This window comes from Neophocaena asiaeorientalis, unplaced genomic scaffold (assembly GCF_003031525.2).
Source record: "Neophocaena asiaeorientalis asiaeorientalis breed wild unplaced genomic scaffold, Neophocaena_asiaeorientalis_V1.1 scaffold313, whole genome shotgun sequence".
NCBI lineage: Eukaryota > Metazoa > Chordata > Mammalia > Artiodactyla > Phocoenidae > Neophocaena > Neophocaena asiaeorientalis.
Genome location: NW_020175412.1, coordinates 850949 through 873135, shown reverse-complemented (window position 1 = coordinate 873135; position 22187 = coordinate 850949). Strand labels below are relative to the sequence as shown.

At 38.0% G+C, this 22187-nt stretch overlaps 1 protein-coding gene across 2 annotated transcripts in view; it reads right to left on the bottom strand.

Moving 5' to 3' along the window:
• The window catches only part of FAM120C (family with sequence similarity 120 member C), a 132757-nt gene that overhangs the window by 83479 nt on the left and 27091 nt on the right, over window positions 1-22187 (bottom strand). For both annotated transcript variants that reach the window (XM_024767194.1, XM_024767193.1), the window contains exons 2-9: window positions 21811-22057; window positions 20479-20561; window positions 15913-16041; window positions 4209-4311; window positions 3564-3640; window positions 2838-3118; window positions 1189-1462; window positions 390-561 (exon numbers count right to left, since the gene is read on the bottom strand). In XM_024767194.1, coding sequence (XP_024622962.1) covers window positions 390-561; window positions 1189-1462; window positions 2838-3118; window positions 3564-3640; window positions 4209-4311; window positions 15913-16041; window positions 20479-20561; window positions 21811-22057 — 1366 coding nt within the window. The remainder of the gene's footprint in view (window positions 1-389; window positions 562-1188; window positions 1463-2837; window positions 3119-3563; window positions 3641-4208; window positions 4312-15912; window positions 16042-20478; window positions 20562-21810; window positions 22058-22187) is intronic.

Genomic DNA, 22187 nt, shown 5'->3' with positions numbered 1-22187 from the left:
CATCTTCCCAGAAGCAGAAATCTAGTTGGTTCTTTTGAACATGCTAATTTGACCATATCACTCTGCAGCTTAAAACATCTCAATGGCTCCAATTACCTACAGGATCAAATCCCAAAACAGAAACCTCACTGAGGAGGAGAGACTGTGTCAGATACACTTCTACATTCCCAAAGTCCAGCATGGCTCTTATAAGTAATAGTCACTCTGAATGCCTAAGGATTAAAGAATTTGGGCTTAAGTTAATGCATTTCCCATACCAGTATATGTTCCGGTGAATTATGCACTTTCTTAAAGACTATTCCATAGCCAAAAGTATGATGTACTTGCATAGACATTTTTGCCCTGAGTCAAAGCATTGAGAGAACTGTCAAAGCTAGAACCACACATACCTTCTACAGGCAACCGCCGCCGTACGGCCAGGCGTTCCATTTTCCTCTGTGTCTCTGCCAGACTGAAAAGGACCCCATATACATATTGACGAGCTGACCGGAACAGGAGAGCAGCTGGAGGCAGCTCCATGTTACACTCATCCTCAATACATACAGGGATCTTAATCTCACCCTAATGAGAAAATGGTACAGGAGAAAGGAGAAAATGAGTTACCTCAAGGTTTGGAATTGAGCTGAGAAGAAACAGTAATGAACTGTAGCCTCACTATTAAATTTTCTACTTGTATTTAGACAGAATTTCAGACTAAAAAAAGTTGTAACAAGCCGAACTGACCACAGGCAGCTTAAAAGCTAAATTCCATTTTTAAAGTCTCTGCTATGACTATCTACAGCTGACTAAATAGAGAAAATTCATCTTAGACATTTTGCTGAGGGATAGATTTGTATGGTAAGACTGGAGGAAGGGAATAGCTCTGGAGAAGTAGATGGAGAGGTAAAGAACAAGGGCATAATGCCTCTTCTTAGAGTGTGTCCATCCCTAGACCAGAGCCCACAAACATGGTGCATTATCTTCTTCAAAATCTCACAATTATACTTCTCTTCTAGGCCTCATTTACTGCACAGTCCCATCTTTTGCTGGTCTCACCTCACTAGAGACCCTTGATACAATGAGGGGCCCCAGCACACTTGATCTCCTTTCAGATACAATCATCAGAATTTTCTCTGGTAACTTACAGTCCTAGGAAGTGTGAAGTACAGTGTTAAGAACAGGGAGGTAGGTATTGATGTGTTCTCTCACCTTAGTGAGGACATGGTAGATATATGGGTACATAAGACCCCTTCGATGTCTGTGTTCAGCAACCCGCAAGACTTCTGGAGCTACTGGAGGTAAGGGTGGAATGGTGATGTCCATGTGGTTCCTCGTAGACATAGAGAGCAGAGATGGGATGTGGGGCTCACCATCACCCAGGCTGGCATCTGAAACTCCAGCATCGATAGGCTGTACCCAAGACCCTCTGTCACCATTTGGATCCTCCCATCCAGGCTGCTGCTGAAGTGTTTCTGTGATGTGACTAGAAGGTTTTAAAAGATAGTGTAGAAGAGAGAAGGGGGGTTGATAATGACATTCCAACTCAAGATGCCTGTTCTGATTCCAAGGAATCTTAACAAACCCTTTGGAAGCCAGGATACTGGGTTAGCACTGGACCTGATACCTTTCCTCTCAGTGGCCATCACTATCTTCCTGGCTTCTTTCATCTGATATAAACCAAAGCAATCAAAAGTCATGGGAACCGGGCTTCCCTGGTGGCGCAGTGGTAAAGAATCTGCCTGCCAATGCAGGGACACAGGTTCAAGCCCTGGTCCAGGAAGCTCCCACATGCCACGGAGCAACTAAGCCCGTGTGCCACAACTACTGAGCCTGTGCTCTAGAGCCCGCGAGCCACAACTACTGAGCCCACGTGCCACAGCTACTGAAGCCCATGTGCCTAGAGCCCGTGCTCTGCAACCAGAGAAGCCACCGCAATAAGAAGCCCGCTCACTGCAACAAAGAGTAGCCCCCACTCGCCACAACTAGAGAAAGCCCACACGTAGCAACAAAGACCCAACAGAGCCAAAATTTTTTTTAAAAGTCATGGGAACCATTCTGAATTCTTTATACCTTATAAGAGGCCATGTTTAGAGTCTGCTCATGTTCTAAGGAAATAACTACAATTTAAAATCTCAGGAACTTCCCTGGTTGTCCAGTGAGTAAGATTCCATGCTCCCAATACCGGGGGCCCAGATTCAGTCCCTGGTTGGGGAACTAGATCCCGCATGCATGCTGCAACTAAGAGCCTGCATGACGCAACTAAGGAGCTCGCATGCCGCGACTAAGACCCAGTGCAGCCAAAATAAATGAATGAATAAATAAATATAAAAGCAAGCAAACAAACAAAAACCCAAAAAACCCTCAAAGCAGCTCTGTCTCCCAGGAATAATCTGCTTGGAGGAATAATCTAAGAACAAATGAGCTTATATAAAATCTCACTGTTCTAATCCTCAGAACCCTGTCTTAGTTACCAAGCAATATAACTGCATACTCAACTGTTCCAATACCTCAACTCTATAAAGTCTTTCAAGTTTTTTTCCCATTCAACCTACTCCCCTTCACAAATTGAGAGATGATAGACATGATACATAGCACACCCCTACCAGGGCTTCCCTAACCAGCTGCTATGCTGCCTTCTACCTCAGTGGCCTGGGTATCTGAAAATTACCACTTGTACAGGGTCCAGATGAGCATGAAGTAGCCAAGCATAGAGAGAATTTTCCTACTTCACTTAAGAGCAAAGAGTCACAGAGAAAAGCCAGGAACATACACTTTCCCACATTCCCTACCTAGGTTACCGCAAAAGAATACAGATGCTTCAGAATTCTGTTCCCTGGGGTGCCTGTACAGATACTTACTCAGAGCTGGCTCCATTTGGCTCATCAGCATCAGAGGAAGAGGAGTGGGAAGAGTCTGGTCCCAAAGGAGGTGAGGCTTTGGAAGTCAGGTAATTGGGAAACTGGGATGCAGAGGAATCATAAGAGACAGCCCAACTGGCAAAGGGGCTGTCCTGCAGCATGGGATCCTCAGAAAAAGCATGGGATTCCCCCAAAGCATGGGGGGAGAAGAGAAGAGAGGAGTTGGGTCCCACTGGGAATGGTGGTGGATATTTCATTTTCTGGGGCACGTGGTGAGAAAACTAAAGGACAAAACAGACAGAAAAGCTCTTTATTTAACATTTTACCAGGCTCCAAGATGGTTTCCCCAGAAGTTGTGACATAGTGGATGATGCCAGTAGCTGGAACTGTTTGGATACAAAGAACCTACTGAGAATAACAAGAAATAATTCTAACAGTGATGTATGGACAGAATCCTCCAAAGGCAGGACAATGGACAAATCTATGTCTCCTAGAACCATTCTTCCAACATTATCTAATTTACCTTCACAATGCCCTAGTGGTTACTGATTTGGATGTTTTCTTTACAGAGTCTGCCAGCCTCAAGTTGAGAACATGACATTCTGATAGTACTGACATTCTGATAATACTGAATCACCCTAACTCCTTAACTCAGATTATAAAAATCGGGAAGCAACCCAAGTCTAATGCTATCAAATGGTGTCAAGCTTCTTAAAAGATATTTACCATTGGCTTTCCAGCAGAGATAGTGCCCATTTGATTTCGTGGAATGGGAGGATTTCCAAGTCGATTATTCCGAAAACCTGAAGCAAAGAGAAAGGGCTATCCTTTAGTCAATCCTAATAACTGTACCCTGTTATATTCTGCTAATCTCAAAACACCTGAGAAATTATTATTAATAAATAAGTTAACAATTTATTGAACAGCTACTATGTGCCATGCCAAGAACCTTACATAAATTATTTCTTCTGATAACAACCCTATTAAGGAGGTATCCTGAGCCACATTTCATACAGATGTGACTTGCAAAGATCACACAGCTAGTACATAGCAGAGGTAGAATTCAAACTCAGGCCTGACCCCACAGACAGGGCAATTTTACATATACCAGGCCACAACGGAGATTAGCACCAGAAGAAGCCCAACCTAAGGAAATAGCGTTGGATTCCATCTATAAATTCAAGAAATGAGGGCCCTGTTTCATGTCACCTCTCTTATTACATGGAAATCAAAAGGATGTCTATCAAATAGGAATGACTTCTAGAAGGGTGCAATACAAATAAGTGATTCCACTCTGTCCCAGGAGTTCCTGAGGGACTAACTCAGTTTCCTCTATAGACAGAGCAGCTCAGGGTCAAATGGAAGCCTTACCTAGAAAGGAGGAGGGACCCACTGGCAGCGAAGAGAGTTTGGTTGTGACTGAATAGTACTCAACTGCTTTCTTGAATCGTTCTATTTTATCTTCTGTCCTGGACTGGATGTTGGAACATCAAATGTTCAGAAGAAGAAATAACATGAGAGTGTCTTTGTCATGCAATTTATAATTTGAGAGTCAAAACAGTAGCAGAAATCAAATGTTTAAAGAAACCCAAGGGAGCAATTTTTCATGCTGCAGAAAAGTTTAGGTAGGGAGAGAGCATTATAGAACATAAAAGATGGAATACTTAAAAAAACTAAGTTTAAAAATAAATAAATAAAGTTTACTTACATTTTGTGCTATTCTAAAATGGTCACATGATCATTAGAAAAAATACATAAAGATAGGAGAAAAAGACTACACAGTACCATCACCCAAAGATATTTTGGTGTGCTTCCTTCCACTAATTTTTTTTTTTTTTGGCTGTGTTGGGTCTTCATTGCTGCATGCAGGCTTTCTCTAGTTGCGGCGAGCAGGGGCTACTCTTTGTTGCAGTGAGCAGGCTTCTCATTGCGGTGGCTTCTCTTGTGCGGAGCACAAGGCTGTAGGAGCACGGGCTTCAGTAGTTGTGGCACGCGGGCTCAGTAGTTGTGGCTCTCTGGCTCTAGAGTGCAGGCTCAGTAGTTGTGGCGCGCGGGCTTACTTGCTCCGCAACATGTGGGATCTTCCCGGACCAGGGCTCGAACCCGTGTCCCCTGCATTGGCAGGCGGATTCTTAACCACTGCACCACCAGGGAAGCCCTCCACTAATTTTTAAAATACATTTTTTTGTTGAAGTATGGCTAGTCTATTTTAATACACATATTTTTTCTATAGTTGATACCGTACTCTGTGTACAATTTCATATCTTGCTTTCATTACACTACAAGATAATTTTGAATGGCTGAATATTTTATCATTATACATATATCATAAATTATTTAACTACTTCTCTAATACCTGACATTTAGGTTATTTCTCACATTTGGCTATTATAACTTACACAGAAAAGAACATATATGCACGTATAAGTTTTTCTGGATTTCAGATTATGTCCATATGAAAATGTCCCCAAAGTGGAATTATTGGTTCAAAAGGTATGAATATTACAACCAGAACCTCTTAAACATATACAAAATCCACAATGTGAAGTCACTATATATCCACCAGAATGGCTAAAATTAAAGACTATAAATATCTAGCACTGGCAAGGATATAGAGTGACTGGAATCCCAATACACTGCTTGTAAGAATGTATATTGGTAGAGTTGAGAAAACAGTCTGGCAGTTTCTTATAATGTTAAACATATATTTGCCATATGGCACAGCAATCCTACTCCTAAGTATTTATCCAGGAGAAATGAGTACACATGTCCACCAAAAAATATGAACAAGAATACTAACAACAGCTTTATTTAATAGCTCCAAACTGGAAATAACTCAAATGTATATCAACAGAAGAATGGATAAATTATGGCATATTCATATGATAAAAAACTGTGCAGTAATAAAGAACAAAGGACTGATATATGCAACAACATGGACTAATCTCAGACATAATAATGAATGAAAGAAGAGACACACAAAAGAGTAAATATAAAGTTCAAGTAGAAGCGAAACTTATCTATGGTGATAGAAAATACCGTTTACCTCTGCGGGGTTGGGGCTGATTGAGAAGGGGCTTTTCCTTATCAAGCTTTTTCCAATGTAATTTTCAAATCCTCTCGAATATAACTTATGACCTTCATAATATTTCATCAAATAGAATATAAGATATTAAAGTCATTTCTAATTTCTCATTATAAATAATGCTCTGATGAGCATATTTTTACATAATTTTCTTGGGTTATTTCATAGGGCATATTCTTAGAAGTAGAATTACTAGGTCAAAGGATATGGTCATTTTCATAGACTCTTGACACATGATACTAAATCTCTTTCCAAAGCAGATGTCTCAAGTTATACTCTCATCATCAGTGCATGAGAGGGCCCAATTCACCCTATAGCCTCAGTGTTGAATATTTTCTACAAAAAATCATCTCCTAACTATAACACTTATTTTTTATAGGAAAATTAAAAGATATAATAAAAAAGAAAAATTTAAACAGTTATAATCTTATCTCTCAGAGTTTGTAATTGTTAACACTCTAAGATCTACACAGCATTCCAGATCTCTTTACTTGCCTGCATGCAGGCACACAAATACAGATATCAAGATCTCCAGGTCCTCCAGCCTCACTTAGAAACAAAATATCACTCTCCTTTTTCAAAAATTGGACATAATTGTTTGAAAAAGGGTTTCAAATCTAAAGAATGTTTGCAAATTACTGACTTACAGAATGACAGGTAAATAACATTCCATTGCATCAAGGTTCCATTATTTATATATTCATTATTATTTCCCTATTATATTTAATAACACATAATAATAACTAAAAACAATCTCCTAAGACATACAAGCCATATACAGAATCTTCCTTAATATCTCTATCTCTGTATCCACTCCCCTCCCCAAAAGTGACCTCTTACCAGTTTGGTATGTGTCCTAACTTTTGCTGTGTTTATACACACACATATATATGTACACCAATATGGTTTTGCTTTTTTCACATAAGTGGAATCTTATCATATTGTTTTTCAAATTGCTTTTTGCACTTAACAGTATGTCTTATAAACTATTATATGTCAGTGAGTATAGATCTATGGCCCAATACCCTGAAATACTGAATTATGTGTACTTACCTCAGTGTACCACTCTGCTCTGTACCCTGAAAGGCAAACATTTACTCTTCCTTAAAGAGGCACCAATTCTATGAAATCTCTCCTTCTGTGAAAACTTTATTGTGTTTTTTTTCTTTGTTGTACTTATTTATTTGCTTCTACCTCCCCATTTAACCTCAAGTTCTGTGAGGACAAAGAATGGTTTATTCACATTTATATCCTACTGTCTAACATGGGACCTTATCTACAGAAGTTCATTCAGTATTTTATATATGATCATATTTAATTAAGTCCTGCCCTTTTCTTTTAAAGATCCACAGAAGCCAGAAGTAGCAGAGTAGAACCCCATACTTTGACACTATTGCCTAGCAGTTTTTGTATGTTTGTTAAAAGAGCTCTCATAATTCTATAACTGTTAAAAATGTTTGTGAAAATTATACAACAAAGAAAAATGGCTTAAAACATAATGCTAAGTGAAAAAAGCAGGCTAAAAATGACTACATTGAGATGACTACCACATCGAAACATACATATAAAGAGGACTAGGAAATACTGTGAAACATTTAGGGTGGAATTAGAAGCAAAGTCTCTATTAAAAAATTTTGTTTTGTTTTGTTTAGTGAAAAGTGGATTCTTGTTATTAAGAATAGTCATTATCCAAGTTCCAAAACTCATGAAGCTACAAAGGGAAGCAAAAGCTATAACATTAAAAATATTCACCACTCAATTGAGCACTTACAAAACTTTTCCTACATTTATATACAATGGAATATTATTCAGTCTTAAAAGAGAAGGAAATTCTGATACATGCTACAACATGGAAGAACCTTGAGGACATTATGCTAGTGAAATAAGCCTGTTGCAAAAATATATATTGTATAATTCCACTTATATGAAGTATGTAAAGTAGTCAAAATCAGAGGCCAAAAGTAGAATGGTGGTTGCCAGGGGCTGGGAGGGAGGAGAGAATGGGGAGTTATCATTTAATGGATACAGAGTTTCAGTTTTACAAGATAAAAAGAGTTATGGGGATGAATGATGGTGATGGTTGCACAATATTATGAATGTAATTAATACCACTCAACTGTATATTTATAATGGTTAAGATGGTAAATTTTACGTGTATTTTACCACAATAAAAAATTGGAAGGAAAGTTTATTCTCTATCTAAACAGTATTCCCTACTTAACACTAGGATCTCTCCCTACCCAACATGTCAATTTCTCTTTTTGTGAGTCACTCTCTTCCTAATCATCTCATGAAAACAGCTGAGAGCGCAATGCAAAGTAACAAAGTGAATGAGCAAATCTGTCATAAAGGTCAGGACTTCCTATAGTCAAGGGACATGATAGAGGACTGCTCACATCATAGTAGAAGCCATGGACCAATGAGGATCTGTTGCAGTTAGTGTTCATCAATGGTGGAAGAGAGAATTATGAAAGATGATGGCAGGCAAGACACTTGAAAAGAGAATGATTTGAATATCAACAGAATGTAAGCTTTTTGGGAAAATAAAGCCCAAGTATACTTTTTATTTAAAAAAAAAAACACTCTTTATGATTGTGCCAGAAAGTTAAATGTGAACTAGTGGGTGTTAGACAGTGCTATCACAAAATTTCGTTAGGAAAACTTATGCCCCCAAAATCAAACACTGATTTCATTCTTTATTCATTTAAAAACATCTATAGAGAGGTTTCCATTCTGGATAAGATGGGGTAAGTACCCTCCACTTTGTTCCCACTGAAGGTAGTTACAGAAACCAGGAGCCACTATTTGAAGACTCTGGGAAGAAGACCAGAATTCGAAGTACCACCAAACCAAGGGTGAGTTTAGCATTTCTTTTTTCTCCAATGTCCCCTGGTGTGAACACAATGCAGCCTGAAATCTGGAAGCGTCCACTGATGTGGAGAGAGCTCCAGGAGAAACCCTAGTCCAGTTCTGGCCTGAAGAGTGGGAAAAGGGTCTCTGAAAACTCAAGAAAATGTATGGAAATACCCCCATTTTTCTTTTCCTTTTTTCTGTTCTCATGTGTGCCAGCCTAAAACAAACCTGTGGTGGCAGCAGTGGCAATAGGGGAATAGCGGGAAGCTCAATCTCTGAAAGAGGAAACTTCCTCTCTGATCAGAGAAGCAGTGGCCTCAGTAGGGTGGAGTGAGCCTTCAATGCTTTTTCTCTGTCCTCCTGCTGCTTGGCCCTAGACGCTGAAAAAGGGTGGCCCAATGAACCGGGAAGTACTGAAGGGATTGCAAAAAGGGAGCAGCACATGTGTGGATCTGACACTTAAAACAGCAGACCACAGACTCTGAGAACTGAACAGATAAACCACTGCCCAAGTCCCAGACTGGCAACTGGGTGGCGTTCATGGGACTGATCCAAATAGGTTTGCAAAGGCTTTGAAAATTGCACTGACATTGAAACCAAGGCCCACGGTAGGATGGTGAGAACTTGTGGTCTGAACTTAAATGGGTCAATTGCCTCTTAAAACAAAACTGTCAACATTCCCAACTATATTGAAATAAGACTAGGAACCTCAAAACATAATATTCAAAATGTCCAATCGAAATTTACTTGGCCTGGGCATAACCAGGAAAATCTTAAATTGCATGGAAATAATCAATATATGCCAACACTGAGATGACACACATGTTGAACTTATCTGACAAGGACATTATGCAGCTTTATAAAAATGCTTGAAGGTAGGAGAAACACTTTTGAAACAGAAAGATAGATAATCTCAGCAAAAATAAGTAGACCTTAGGACCTTTCTCCTAGATCACACTTTTTCTCTATTCACTTTAATTCTCAACTCAACTTTAAAAAAATGTATACATAGTAGGTGATATTTAGCAGACATAAAATCAAAATCAATTCGACCTAAATGTCAGGACCCTGAAAAAGACTGTCATTCCACTGTTTAAATTCTGTAATTGCTAAGAACAAAATTTTGCTTGTGTTTATCCTCACTGCTTCTCTTTTACCCAGAGAAAAACATTCTTTGAGTAGGTTTAAAATAAGAATAAATAATTTAAAACTAAAAAAAAAGAAAATCTCAGCAAAGAAAGATAATACATAAAGAAGAGCCAAATGAAAAGAAACGAAATTGAGTTATTTGTAGTGAGGTGGATGGACCTAGAGTCTGTCATACAGAGTGAAGTAAGTCAGAAAGAGAAAAACAAATACTGTATGCTAACACATATATATGGAATCTAAAAAACAAAAAATGTCATGAAGAACCTAGGGGTAAGACGGAAATAAAGACACAGACCTACTAGAGAATGGACTTGAGGATATGGGGAGGGGGAAGGGTAAGCTGTGACAAAGTGAGAGAGTGGCATGGACATATATACACTACCAAATGTAAAATAGATAGCTAGTGGGAAACAGCCACATAGCACAGGGAGAACAGCTCGGTGCTTTGTGACCACCTAGAGGGGTGGGATAGGGAGGGTGGGAGGGAGGGAGATGCAAGAGGGAAGAGATATGGGAACATATGTATATGTATAACTGATTCACTTTGTTATAAAGCAGAAACTAACACACCATTGTAAAGCAATTATACTCCAATAAAGATGTTAAAAAAAAAAAAGAAGAACCAAACGGAAACTTGAGAATTTAAAATACAATACTCGTACTGTATAACACAGGGAACTCTGCTCAATGTTATGTAACAACCTAAATGGGAAAAGAATTTGAAAAAGAATAGCTACATGTATATGTATAACTGAATCACTTTACTGTACACCTGAAACTAATGCAACATTGTTAATCACCTATACTCCAATATAAAACAAAGCGTTAAAAAAATAAAAATAAAAAAACTATACTCCACTATAAAATAAAAATTAAAACACAAAACAAAAAGAAACAAACTCAGGGACTTCCGTGGTGGTCCAGTGGTTAAGGGGACATGGGTTCAATCCCTGGCTGGGGAACTAAGATCCCACACATGCTGTGGGGCAGCTAAGCCCACGCGCTGCAACTATTGAGCCCACACACCACAACTAGAGAGAAGCCCGCACACCACAACTAAGACCCAACACAGCCAAAAATAAAATAAATAAGTAATTTTTTTAAAAAAATAAATAACCTGAAAAAAAATACAATAGTCAGAATTAAAAAGAAAAAACTCATTGGATGGGTTCTACAGCAGAAAAGAGATGACCAACTTCAATAAGTGGTGCTGGGAAAACTGGACAGCTGCATGTAAAAGAATGAAATTAGAACATTCCCTAACACCATACACAAAAATAAACTCAAAATGGATTAAAGACCTAAATGTAAGACAGGATACTAAAAAACTCTTAGAGGAAAACACAGGCAGAACACTCTCTGACATAAATTGCAGCCATCTTTTTTGATCCACCTCCTGAAGTAATGAAAATAAAAACCAAAATGGGACCTAATGAAACAAAAGCTTTTGCACAGCAAAGGAAACCATAAACAAAACAAAAAACAACCCACAGAATGGGAGAAAATATTTGCAAAAGAAGCGACCAACAAGGGATTAATCTCCAAAGTATACTGTGTTGGCAAAAAGTTCACTCAGGTTTTTCCGTAAGATGTTACAGAAAAACCCGAGCAAACTTTTTGCCAACCCAATACAAGCAGCACATGCAGCTCAATATCAGAAAACAAACAACCCAGTCAAAAAATGGGTGGAAGATCTAAATAGACATTTCTCCAAAGAAGACATACAGATGGCCAAAAAGCACGTTAAAAAATGCTCAACATCACTAATTATCAGAGAAATGCAAATCAAAATTACAATGAGGTATCACCTCACACTGGTCAGAATGGCCATCATCAAAAAATCTACAAATAATAAATGCTGGAGAGGGTGTGGAGGAAAAGGAACCCTCCTACACTGTTGGTGGGGATGTAAATTGGTACAACCATTATGGAGAACAGTATGGAGGTTCCTTAAAAAACTAAAAATAGAACTACCATATGATCCAGTAATCCCACTCCTGGGCATATATCCAGAGAAAACCATAATTCAAAAAGATACATGCACCCCAATGTTCACTGCAGCACTATTTACAATAGCTAAGACATGAAAGCAACCTAAATGTCCATCGACAGAGGAATGGATAAAGAAGATGTGGTACATATATTCAATGGAGTATTACTCAGCCATAAAAAAGAATGAAATAATGCCATTTGCCGCAACATGGATGGACCTAGAGATTATCATACTAAGTGAAGTAAGACAGAGAAAGACAAATATCATATTATATTGTTTACATGTGGAATCTAAAAAAATGGTACAAATGAACTTATTTAAAAAGCAGAAAGCAAGTCACAGCTGTAGAAAAACTTATTGTTACCAAAGGTGAAAGGCAGGGAGGGATAAATTAGGAGATTGGGACTGACATATACACACTACTATATATAAAATAGATAACTAATAAGGACCTACTGTATAGCACAGGGAACTCTACTCAATACTCTGTAATGGTTTATATGGGAAAAGAATCTAAAAAAGTGTGGATATATGTATATGTATAACTGATTCAGTTTGCTGTACACCTGAAACTAACACAACATTGTAAAGCAACTATACTCCAATAAAAAAAAATTTAAAGAAAAAGAAAAGAGATGGCCAAGGAAAGAATCAACAAAGTTAATGATGAATCCATAGAAATTATCCAGTGTGAAAAACAGAGAGGAAAATAATTTTTTAAAAAACAGAGTCTCAAGTATCTATGGGGTAATAACAAAAGGTCAAACACTGGTGCCATTGTAGTCACAGGAGGAAAGGAGAATGTGGAACAGAAAATCTGTTTGAAGAATAATAGCTGAAAACTTCTCAAATTTAGTGAAAGATATACTTAGAAATTAAAGATGCTCAGCAAACCCTAAACAAGATAAATTCAAAGAAATCCATGCCTGATACATCACTGGAAAATTATACCAAACAATTAAAGAAGAAAAACACCAATTCTACACAATCTCTTCCAAAAAATGGAAGAGGAAGGAATACTTGCCAATACATTTTATGAGTCCTGCATTACCCTGATATCAAAATCAAACAAAGAAAACACACACACATAAAAACTACAGTCCAATATTCCTCATGAAAATACATATAAAAATACTCAATGAAATACTAGTAATTTATATCCAACAATGTAAAAAAAGAATAATACATTTTTGCCATATCTTGGGAATGCAAGGATGGCTCAATATTCAAAAATCAATGGACTAAAGAAGAAAAAGCTCATGATCCTATCAATAGACATACAAAAATACATTTGACAAAATACAGCATCCATTAATGATAAGAACTTTCAGTAAACTAGGAATAGAAGAGATCTTCCTCAACCTAATAACATGCATCTACAAAACCTATCATTATACCTAATGCCGACTGAATGCTTTCCCCAAGTATCAGGAACAAGACAAGGATATCCTCTCTCAGTAGTCCTATTCAACACTGTTTAGAAATCCTAGATAGTGCAGTAAGTCAAGGAAAAAAAAGGGCATACAGACTGGAAAAAAAAGTACTAAAATTGTCCCTATTCACTGACAACATGATCACCTATACAGAAAATACCAAGAAACCTACCAAAAAGCTCCTAGTGAGTTTAGAAAGGTTTCAGCATACAAGGTCAACAAACAAAAATCAATCATATTTCTATATACTAGCAACGAACAATTAGAAACTGAAATAAACAAAACAATATCCTTTATAATAGGTGCCTGCAATATGAAATACTTAAGTATAAATATAAAACAATGTATAAGACATAAGCTGAAAACTATAAAGCACTGATGAACTAAATCAAAGACAACTTAAATAAATGCAGAGGCATATCATATTCATGGATTTGAAGACTCACCAAATTCATGTATATATTTAAAGGAATTCCAATTAAAACCCACCAGGATTTTTTGTAGATATAGACAATATTATTCTAAAATGTATATGGAAAGAAAAATGAACTTAAATAGACAAAATAATTTTGAAAAAGAAGGATAAAATTAGAGGAATCACTACCCAATCTTAAGTCTTACCATAGAGCTACAGGATTCAAAACAGTGTGCTATTTCAAAAGAGATAGATACATAGGACAACTGAACAGAATACAGTCCAGAAATACATCCACACAAATACAGACAACTGATTTTTGACAAAGGCAATTCAATGGAGAAAGAAGAGTCTTTTCACCAAACTTTGTTGAAACAATTGAACATCCATATGCAAAAACAAAACACCTCACACTTCTAAAAATATGAACTCAAAATGGATGATTTGTTCTAAATGTAAAACTATATAATTCTTAGAAGAAAACAGGACAATATTATTGTGCCTGCAGTTAGGCAAAGAGTTCTTAGACATGACACCAAAAGCATGATCCATAAAAGTTATAAATTAATAAAAATTGAAAACTTTTGCTTTGCAAAAGACACTGTTAAAAGAATGTAAAGACAAACTACAGACTGGGGGAAAATATTTGCAAACCAGATATCTGACAAAGGTCTAGTATGCAGAATATATAAAGAACTCTCAAAACTCAACAGTAAGTAATCAAACAACCCAGTTAAAAAATGGGCAAAAGACTGTTCATGAACAGACCATTCACCAAAAAGGATATATGGATGGTAAATAAGCACAAGAAAAAAAATGTTCGTCATTAGTCATTTGAGAAATGCAAATTAAAATTATGATGAACTACCACTACATAGCTGTTAGAATGACTAATAGTAACAATAACAATACCAACAATAACAAGTGCTGGTAAGGAATGGAATAGCCACTCTGGAAAACGGTTTGGCAGAGTCTTATAAAGTTACAGTTAAACATATACTTACCATACGACCCAGAAATCCCGTTGCTAGGTATTTACAGTAGGGAAATGAAAACTTATGTTCATACAAAAACCTGTACAGAAATGTTTATAGAAGCTCTATTCAAACCACCAAAAATTGGAAACAACTCAATATCCTCTAAGGGTGAATGCATAAACAAACTGTGGTATAGCCACACAATGGCAAAGAAAGGAATGAATTATCCATACACGCAACATGCAAAAATTTAGAACAATCTCAAAGGCGTTATGTTGAATGCAAAATGCCATTCTCAAAAGATTACATACTCTATGATTTCGTTTACATGCTATTCTCTAAGATATAACTATGACAGAGAATAGACTGGTAGTTTCCATGGATTAGGGATAAGTTTGGATGTGATTGCAAAGGGAAAGTATGAGAAATTTTGGGGGTGGTTCAACTGTTCTGATCCTGATTGTGATGTTGGCTACATAAATCAATACATGTGTTAAAAATTTGTGTAACTACCTACACACAGATGCAAAAGTGAGTTTTATTGTATGTTAATTTAAAAAATAAAACTGAAAAACCCAGAGTGTAAATATAGATGAAATTTTAAAAAATAAAACTGAAAAACCCAGAGTGTAAATACAGATGAAATTTTAAAAAATAAAACTAACTTATTTTCCTAACTTTTCGTTTCATTTCACAAGACAAAATCCCAGTTGAGCCCCTTTTTCACTATTAACAATGAAACATTGATTCTTGTTTTAAGTGGACCTACTTAAGTAGTCTTTTTCAGTATCCATTATCCTTCAATAAGCAAGACCTCCTTTACATTAAAATATACACTGAAACAGAAAAAGAAAAAAGGGAAGGATATATGCCAGAGTGATAACTATAGCAAGTTGTTTCTGGTTAATGAGATCATAAGTGACATTTTCTAAATCTTCTAGGATGAGCTTATATAACTTTAATAATCAGTGGAAAAAAGGTAAAGAATCCTTTAAATCCAGGCCTAGTGATGTTTTCTAAAAGAAACTTTGAGGCTTCAGTCTATAAGCAGAGAGAAGATAAGCAGCTAGGAGGAGAGGAGGTAGGCAACACAAAAAAGATCAGATCTGCTGGTGGTATTTGTGAAGGTAAGAAAACTGGCCATTTTTAGGAAGGGAGAGGCTAGCTCACCTGAGACTGTTTGAAAACATCCTTCCCAACCACATCCAGGTTTGAGGGGTCTTTGATGGAACTAACATACTCAGAAACAGCCTTGATTACCACATCACAGGGAGGAAGAACCAGCTGATGAGCTCTGACCTAGAAGAAGGAAGATAAGCCAGGCACACTGATATCAAAGATGGGTCACTAAGAAAAAGGGTGAGATAGGGGTGAGATACAGAATTCAAATTCAGTTAATTCACTGAGAGACAGTTAAAATCTTTTTAGTCTTCCCCCTAATTTTCAGTACAGAACACTTGGAACCAAGATTGAAAAGTATAAAGAAAGACAAAACCATAGCAGCAATTATCACACTACAAAGATAACCACTGCTTTATGACACTGCCATAATTAATCAGTTTTCTTTCATGATACATTTTGGCTGCCTCCAAATTTTTGCTATTAAAGGTAATGTTGTAATGTGTGGACCATGTTTGGATTCTGATTTGAACTAACCACAGAAAGGCCTTTGTGAGACAATCAGGAAAATCTAAAAATGGACTAGATATTAAGATGATATCAAGAAATTATCATTAATTTTGTTAGGAGTAATAATGGCATTGTGCTTATGTAAGAAAATATCTATATGTTTTAGAGATGCATATCAAAGAACGTGGGAGTGAAATGACTTAAGGTCTGGCATTTGTTTTAAAATACATTAGTAACAGCAACAACAACAAAATAACCCAGCAAGTGTGGCCACATCTTAATAACTGTTGGATCTGGAAGATGTTATAGTGATGGTTGACTATATTATTATATTATTTTTTCTACTTTTGTGATGCTTGAAATTTTTTTAAATAAGGGTTTTTAAAATGCTGTGATGAAATGTAGGTATGATTTGTTATCCACCTTCCAATTATTTAATTACAAGCTTCCTAGAATGGTAATTACTGAGTAAAAGGCTATAAACTTCTTAAAGGCTTTTTATATAAATTATTTAGCCAAATAATCATTCCTTCCTTCAACAAATATTTACTGCCTACTGTGTGCCAGGCACTGTCCTAGGCATCAGGGATACAGCAGTGAACAAGATAGACAAAACTCCCTGCCCTCAAGGGAACTTAAATTCTAGTGTAGGTTTGTTGGGATGGGGTAAGGGGAGTCAAACAAACAGAATAAGTAAAACGTATAGTGTGCTAGATGTAGATAAGTGCTATGGAGAAAATCTCAGCAGAGAAGGGGGTAGGGAATGCAACTGTGTGTGGGGCAGGGCATGTAATTTTAAACAGGGTCAGGAAAGGTCACTCTGAGAAAAGAACATTTGAGAGAACCTATAGGAGTGAGGAAATATCTATGTGGGAGGAAAATGCATTCCAAGCAGAGGGAATGGTGAGTGCAAAGGTTCTATGAGCAAAAGAAAAGGGAAGATGAGATCAGAGCTGTATCAGAGGGCCAGACAGTACAGGGCTTTGTAGGCCATGGTAAAGATTAGGTGAGTGACATAAAGAGCCATTGGAGAATTTTGAAAAGAGAAGTGACATGATCAGAGTCAGGTTTTAAAATGACTCTGGCTGTTGTATTAGGAATAGATTTGGGGCCAGGGGGCGGAGCAAGAAAGAGTGCAAGAGAAGAGCAACAGTTAGTAAAGTGTTATAATAATCCAGGCAAGAATGGTGGCTTGACCAAGGTAGTAGCTGTGAAAATGGTGAGAAGTGGATATATTCTGAAGGAAGAGCTGATGGTATTTGCTGACAAGAGGAGATATGGAGCATGAGAAAGAGAGAAGTCAAGGATGACTCCAAGGCTTTTAGGCTGAGCAACTGGAAGGATAAGGTTGCCATTAATGAAAATTAGTGAAGGCTGTGGAAGGAAGAGGTTTAGAGGAAAGATCAGGAGTTTCCATTCGGACATGTTTCTTTGAGATATTTAGTAGGCCATTAGATATTAGAAGCTGGAGTTCAAAGGGGAGGTCAAAGCTGGAGACATACATTTAGGACTCATCAATGGACAGATGGTATTTAAAGTCACGAGACTAGATGAGATCAATCACCAAGGCAGCACGTGTGGATAGAAAAGAGAAGGGACTGAGGATAGAACTCTGGGACACTCCAAAGTTAAAGAATAGACAAGACAAGGAAGCAGCAAAGGGGACAGAAGCAGCAGTCAGTGAAGTAGGTAGGAAACTACAAGAGAGTGGTGTCCTTAAAGCCAAGTGAAGAACATGTTCTAAGAAAGAGAGAGTGAGCAACTGGGTCATATGCTGCTGAATGGTAAAGTAAGATGAAAACTGAGACCTGGCCATTGGATTTATTAACATCACGGTCATGGTGACTTTGTTGAGAGCAATTTCAGCAAAGCAAATTGAAGACAGAACATGGAAAGGGGATAGTAAACAGCTCAAGCCTAGACAACTCTCTAGAGGAGTCTTCTATAAGGGAAGAAGAAATATGGAGCAGTAGCTTGGGTGGAGGGAGTGAAGTCAAGAGCAGGTTTTGTTTTATTTTTTAAGATGGCTGCATGCTTATGCATCTGATGGGAAAGAGCCAATAAGAGAGGGAAACTGATGATGTGGGAGAAAGAGGGGAGAACTGCTGAAGTGATGCCCTTAAGTTATCAATGGGGGGGACTTCCCTGGTGGTGCAGTGGTTAAGAATCCACCTGTCAATGCAGGGGACACGGGTTCAAGCCCTGGTCCGGGAAGATCCCACATGCCACAGAGCAACTAAGCCTGTGCGCCACAACTACTGAGCCTGTGCTCTACAGTCCACGAGCCACAACTACTGAGCCCGTGTGCCACAGCTACTGAAGCCCACGTGCCTAGAGCCCATGCTCCGCAACAAGAGAAGCCACCGCAATGAGAAGCCTGCGCACCACAACGAAGAGTAGCCTCCGCTTGCCGCAACTAGAGAAAGCCCGTGCACAGTAACAAAGACCCAAAAATAAATAAATAAATTTATATTTAAAAAAAGAAGTTAGCAATGGGGGATAGATCCAGCATAAGAGCAGAGGGGTTGACCTTAGACAGGAACATGGACAGGTCATCTGAGGCGGGCAAAGCATGCAGGTGAGAAGATGAAAGGGTGGGAACTCGTGTAAGTTCTCTTCCCATTGCTTCAATTTTCTCAGTGAAACAGGAAGCCAAGTCATGAGCTGAGAGTGAGCAGGGAGGAGGGAGCATTAGAGGCTTAAGGAGAGAGGAAAAGGTGTGAAATAGTCTAGGAGACTGAAAGAACTAGGGAAATATAATACCACCAAAAACTTACACTACCTCCAGAAATGTATGAGAGCACCAGTCTCAACACAGCCTCAGTAGGAGCGGGTAGACTAATTTTTCAATATTTGCTAAACCCTTAGGTTAAAAAAAAAGATCACACTGCTCATTTAATTTGCATCTCTGATCACCAGTGAGGTTTAACACCCACTCATATTATTGGCCACTCTAGTTCCTCTTTTGTGAATTGTCTGCTTCTGTCCTTTGCTCATTACTTCATTTATTGGGGTATTAGTATTTTTCTTCACAGGTCCGTATGAATCCTTAAGATAATAAGTGTGTGAGATAATAGAAAATATACATTGTTCTCTGACCCCAGTTCCTGGCATAGAGCACCCAAAACCCTTGTAATTTCCTAAGTGGTAAGAGCACTAGGAGCATCTCTTCCTCTAATGAGGTGACTCTGGGTGGGCTCCTGGATGAGGGCTGGTCACTGGTAAGACCAAGCCATGATTAGAAGCTTGGAACTTTCAGCCCCACCCCCATTGTCTAGAGAAGGGAGAAGGGCTAAAAATGGAGTTAATGATCAATCGTGCCTACACGATGAAGCCTCCATAAAATCCCAAAAGTACAGGTTTTGGAGAGCTTCCAGGTTGGTAAACACATCCATGTACCGGGAGAGTGATGTACCCCAACTCCATGGGGACATAGGCTCCTGTGCTTGGGATCCTCCCACACCTCACCCTATGTATCTCTTCATCTAGTTGTTCATCTTCATCCTTTATCATATCCTTTAATAAAGTGATATATGTAAGTAAGTATTTCCCTGAGTTCTATGAGGTGCTTTAACAAATTAATTGAACCTGAGAAGGGGGTCACTGGAACCTCTAATCTATAGTTAGTTGGTTGGTCAGAAGCACAGGTGATAACCTGGGCTTGTGAATGGTGTCTGAAGTGGGGGGGAAGTCTTGTGGAACTGAGTCCTTAACTTGTGTGATCTGACACTATCTTCAGGTAGTTGGTGTTAGAATTGAGCTAAATTGTAGGACACCCAGCTGGTGTCACAGAAAACTGTTTTGTGCAGGGAAAAACCCCCACATGTTTAGTGACCAGAAGTGTCAGAAGTGAAGTGTTCTGTGTGAGTGCGGTAGTAGTATGGGAGTAAAGGAGAAACACAGGAAAGAAAGACACAGGAGGGAATAAGTGGATTTTTCCCTACACATTAGGTAGAAAACTGAGTTTTTCCTTTTTAAGGGTATTGATCATAATTATAAAGTTTTTGTCTATAAGTGTCTGAAATATTTTAAGCCTAATGAAAGATATTTATTCTACCAAAACTCCAATCAAAACCTGATGTACAGGCAGGAAATGGGTCACGTTACCTTAAGTGATGCAAGGGGATGTTCTGGTCCCAAGAGGCTCCAGTGAAAAGCGGCCAGGTCCTCATCTGGGAGAATGTGGTTACCTATAAAGTATATTTGTCATTTATTGACTGTACAAATGTTTTCTTAGAACTTCCAGGCCATGAAAGGACTTCTGGGAGAGAAAACAATCAAATAATTCACATAGGTCTATATTCTTAATGTAACAACTACAGTAACTATGTTTGATTACCTACTATGTTTCACATGCATTATGTATATCATCCTTATAATAACTGTGTAAATATTATTACCTCCAGTTTATAGATAAGGAAACTGAGGTTTGAGCAAGTCTGGTGACTTTGCCCAAGGGGCCACATCTAATAAGTGCCCACACCAGGATAAGAAGCTAGGAATGTTTGACTCCAAAGTCCATGCTATTTTCTATCACCCAGTCATGCTGCCTTTTATAATAACAGCCACCAATTACTCACTGCCTACTAAGTGCTGGGTATTTTATATATCTTATTTCATTTAACCTTATCAATAGCACTGTGAAGTATTATTATTCCATTTCACAGATGAGGAAACTGAAACCAGGAAGGTGTAACTTCAGTGATTTGTCCAAGGCCTAATTCCAAAACTTGTGCTGACCCCACTAGATTATCCAAGCTCAAATCCTTTGGGATTATAAACAGAGGTCACACCTGAGACAAGATATTAACCTTCATGCTGTCAGTACTTGGAAAACCAACTCGAAACATAATCAACACTCTGCAATTTACTTTGAAATACTCCTTTAAAAGAAAGATTGATGATGGATAGAATGGACAGATATATGATAAAGCAAGTCAAGTAAAATGTTAATGGCAGAATAGAGGTGGTAGATATAGGATTTTCATAGCAAAATTCTTGCAATTTTGCTGTACTTTTGGGAATTTTCATAATAAAACGTTAGCACAACAGAAAAAAAAAGAAAAAGATACAGAATGATTTGTGTTCTTGACCTAAATTTAGACAGTGCGTAAGAAATGCTAATGCTCTGAGTAGGAAACCAAAGTTGTCTAGGGCTAGTAAGATATTTTGGCCTAAGATGGTACTCTGCATAAAATACTTACAGAATGTAACAAAAGAAAAAGTTTTATAGGAACCAAAATAATGTTCTGGAATATCCTGTATTAATTTATAAGACAAACATGCTGAGTTTAAGAAGCCCAAAAGCACAGTGTTCGGCATGCAGACTTTCAGAAGATAAATCCAACAATGATAACCTAAATCACTCTAATCTTCATCTCTTAACACTGCAAGAGGAAACTTTAACAATCACTGGAGTCTGTTCTTTGGACCACCTACCTAGCAATGCAGCAAATATGGGGAAATTCATCCGCTTCAGGCCCAGCTGCTTGGCCACCTCCTGCATCAGGAACTGGTTGGTAGTAAGGTTCTTCCCATTCCAGCTCAGCTTCAGAGCATGGGAACTATAGTAAGAGGGAATATTGTAGAGAGCATACTCGGAGTCATGGGCAAGAAGGCCATGGAAGCCATTTTCCCTGAAAAAAGCCACCACTTCCAAATGGTGGTCTTCAAGGCTCTGAAAGACCTAGGAGGGAAGAAGAGAAGAACACATCATGCAACAGAAGCTGACCTGTATTTGGTTAGAAATCAGGAAGGTTAGTAACTGAATTTTATAGTTTGTTGAAATTTAAGATTATATGAGGCTGAACAAAATA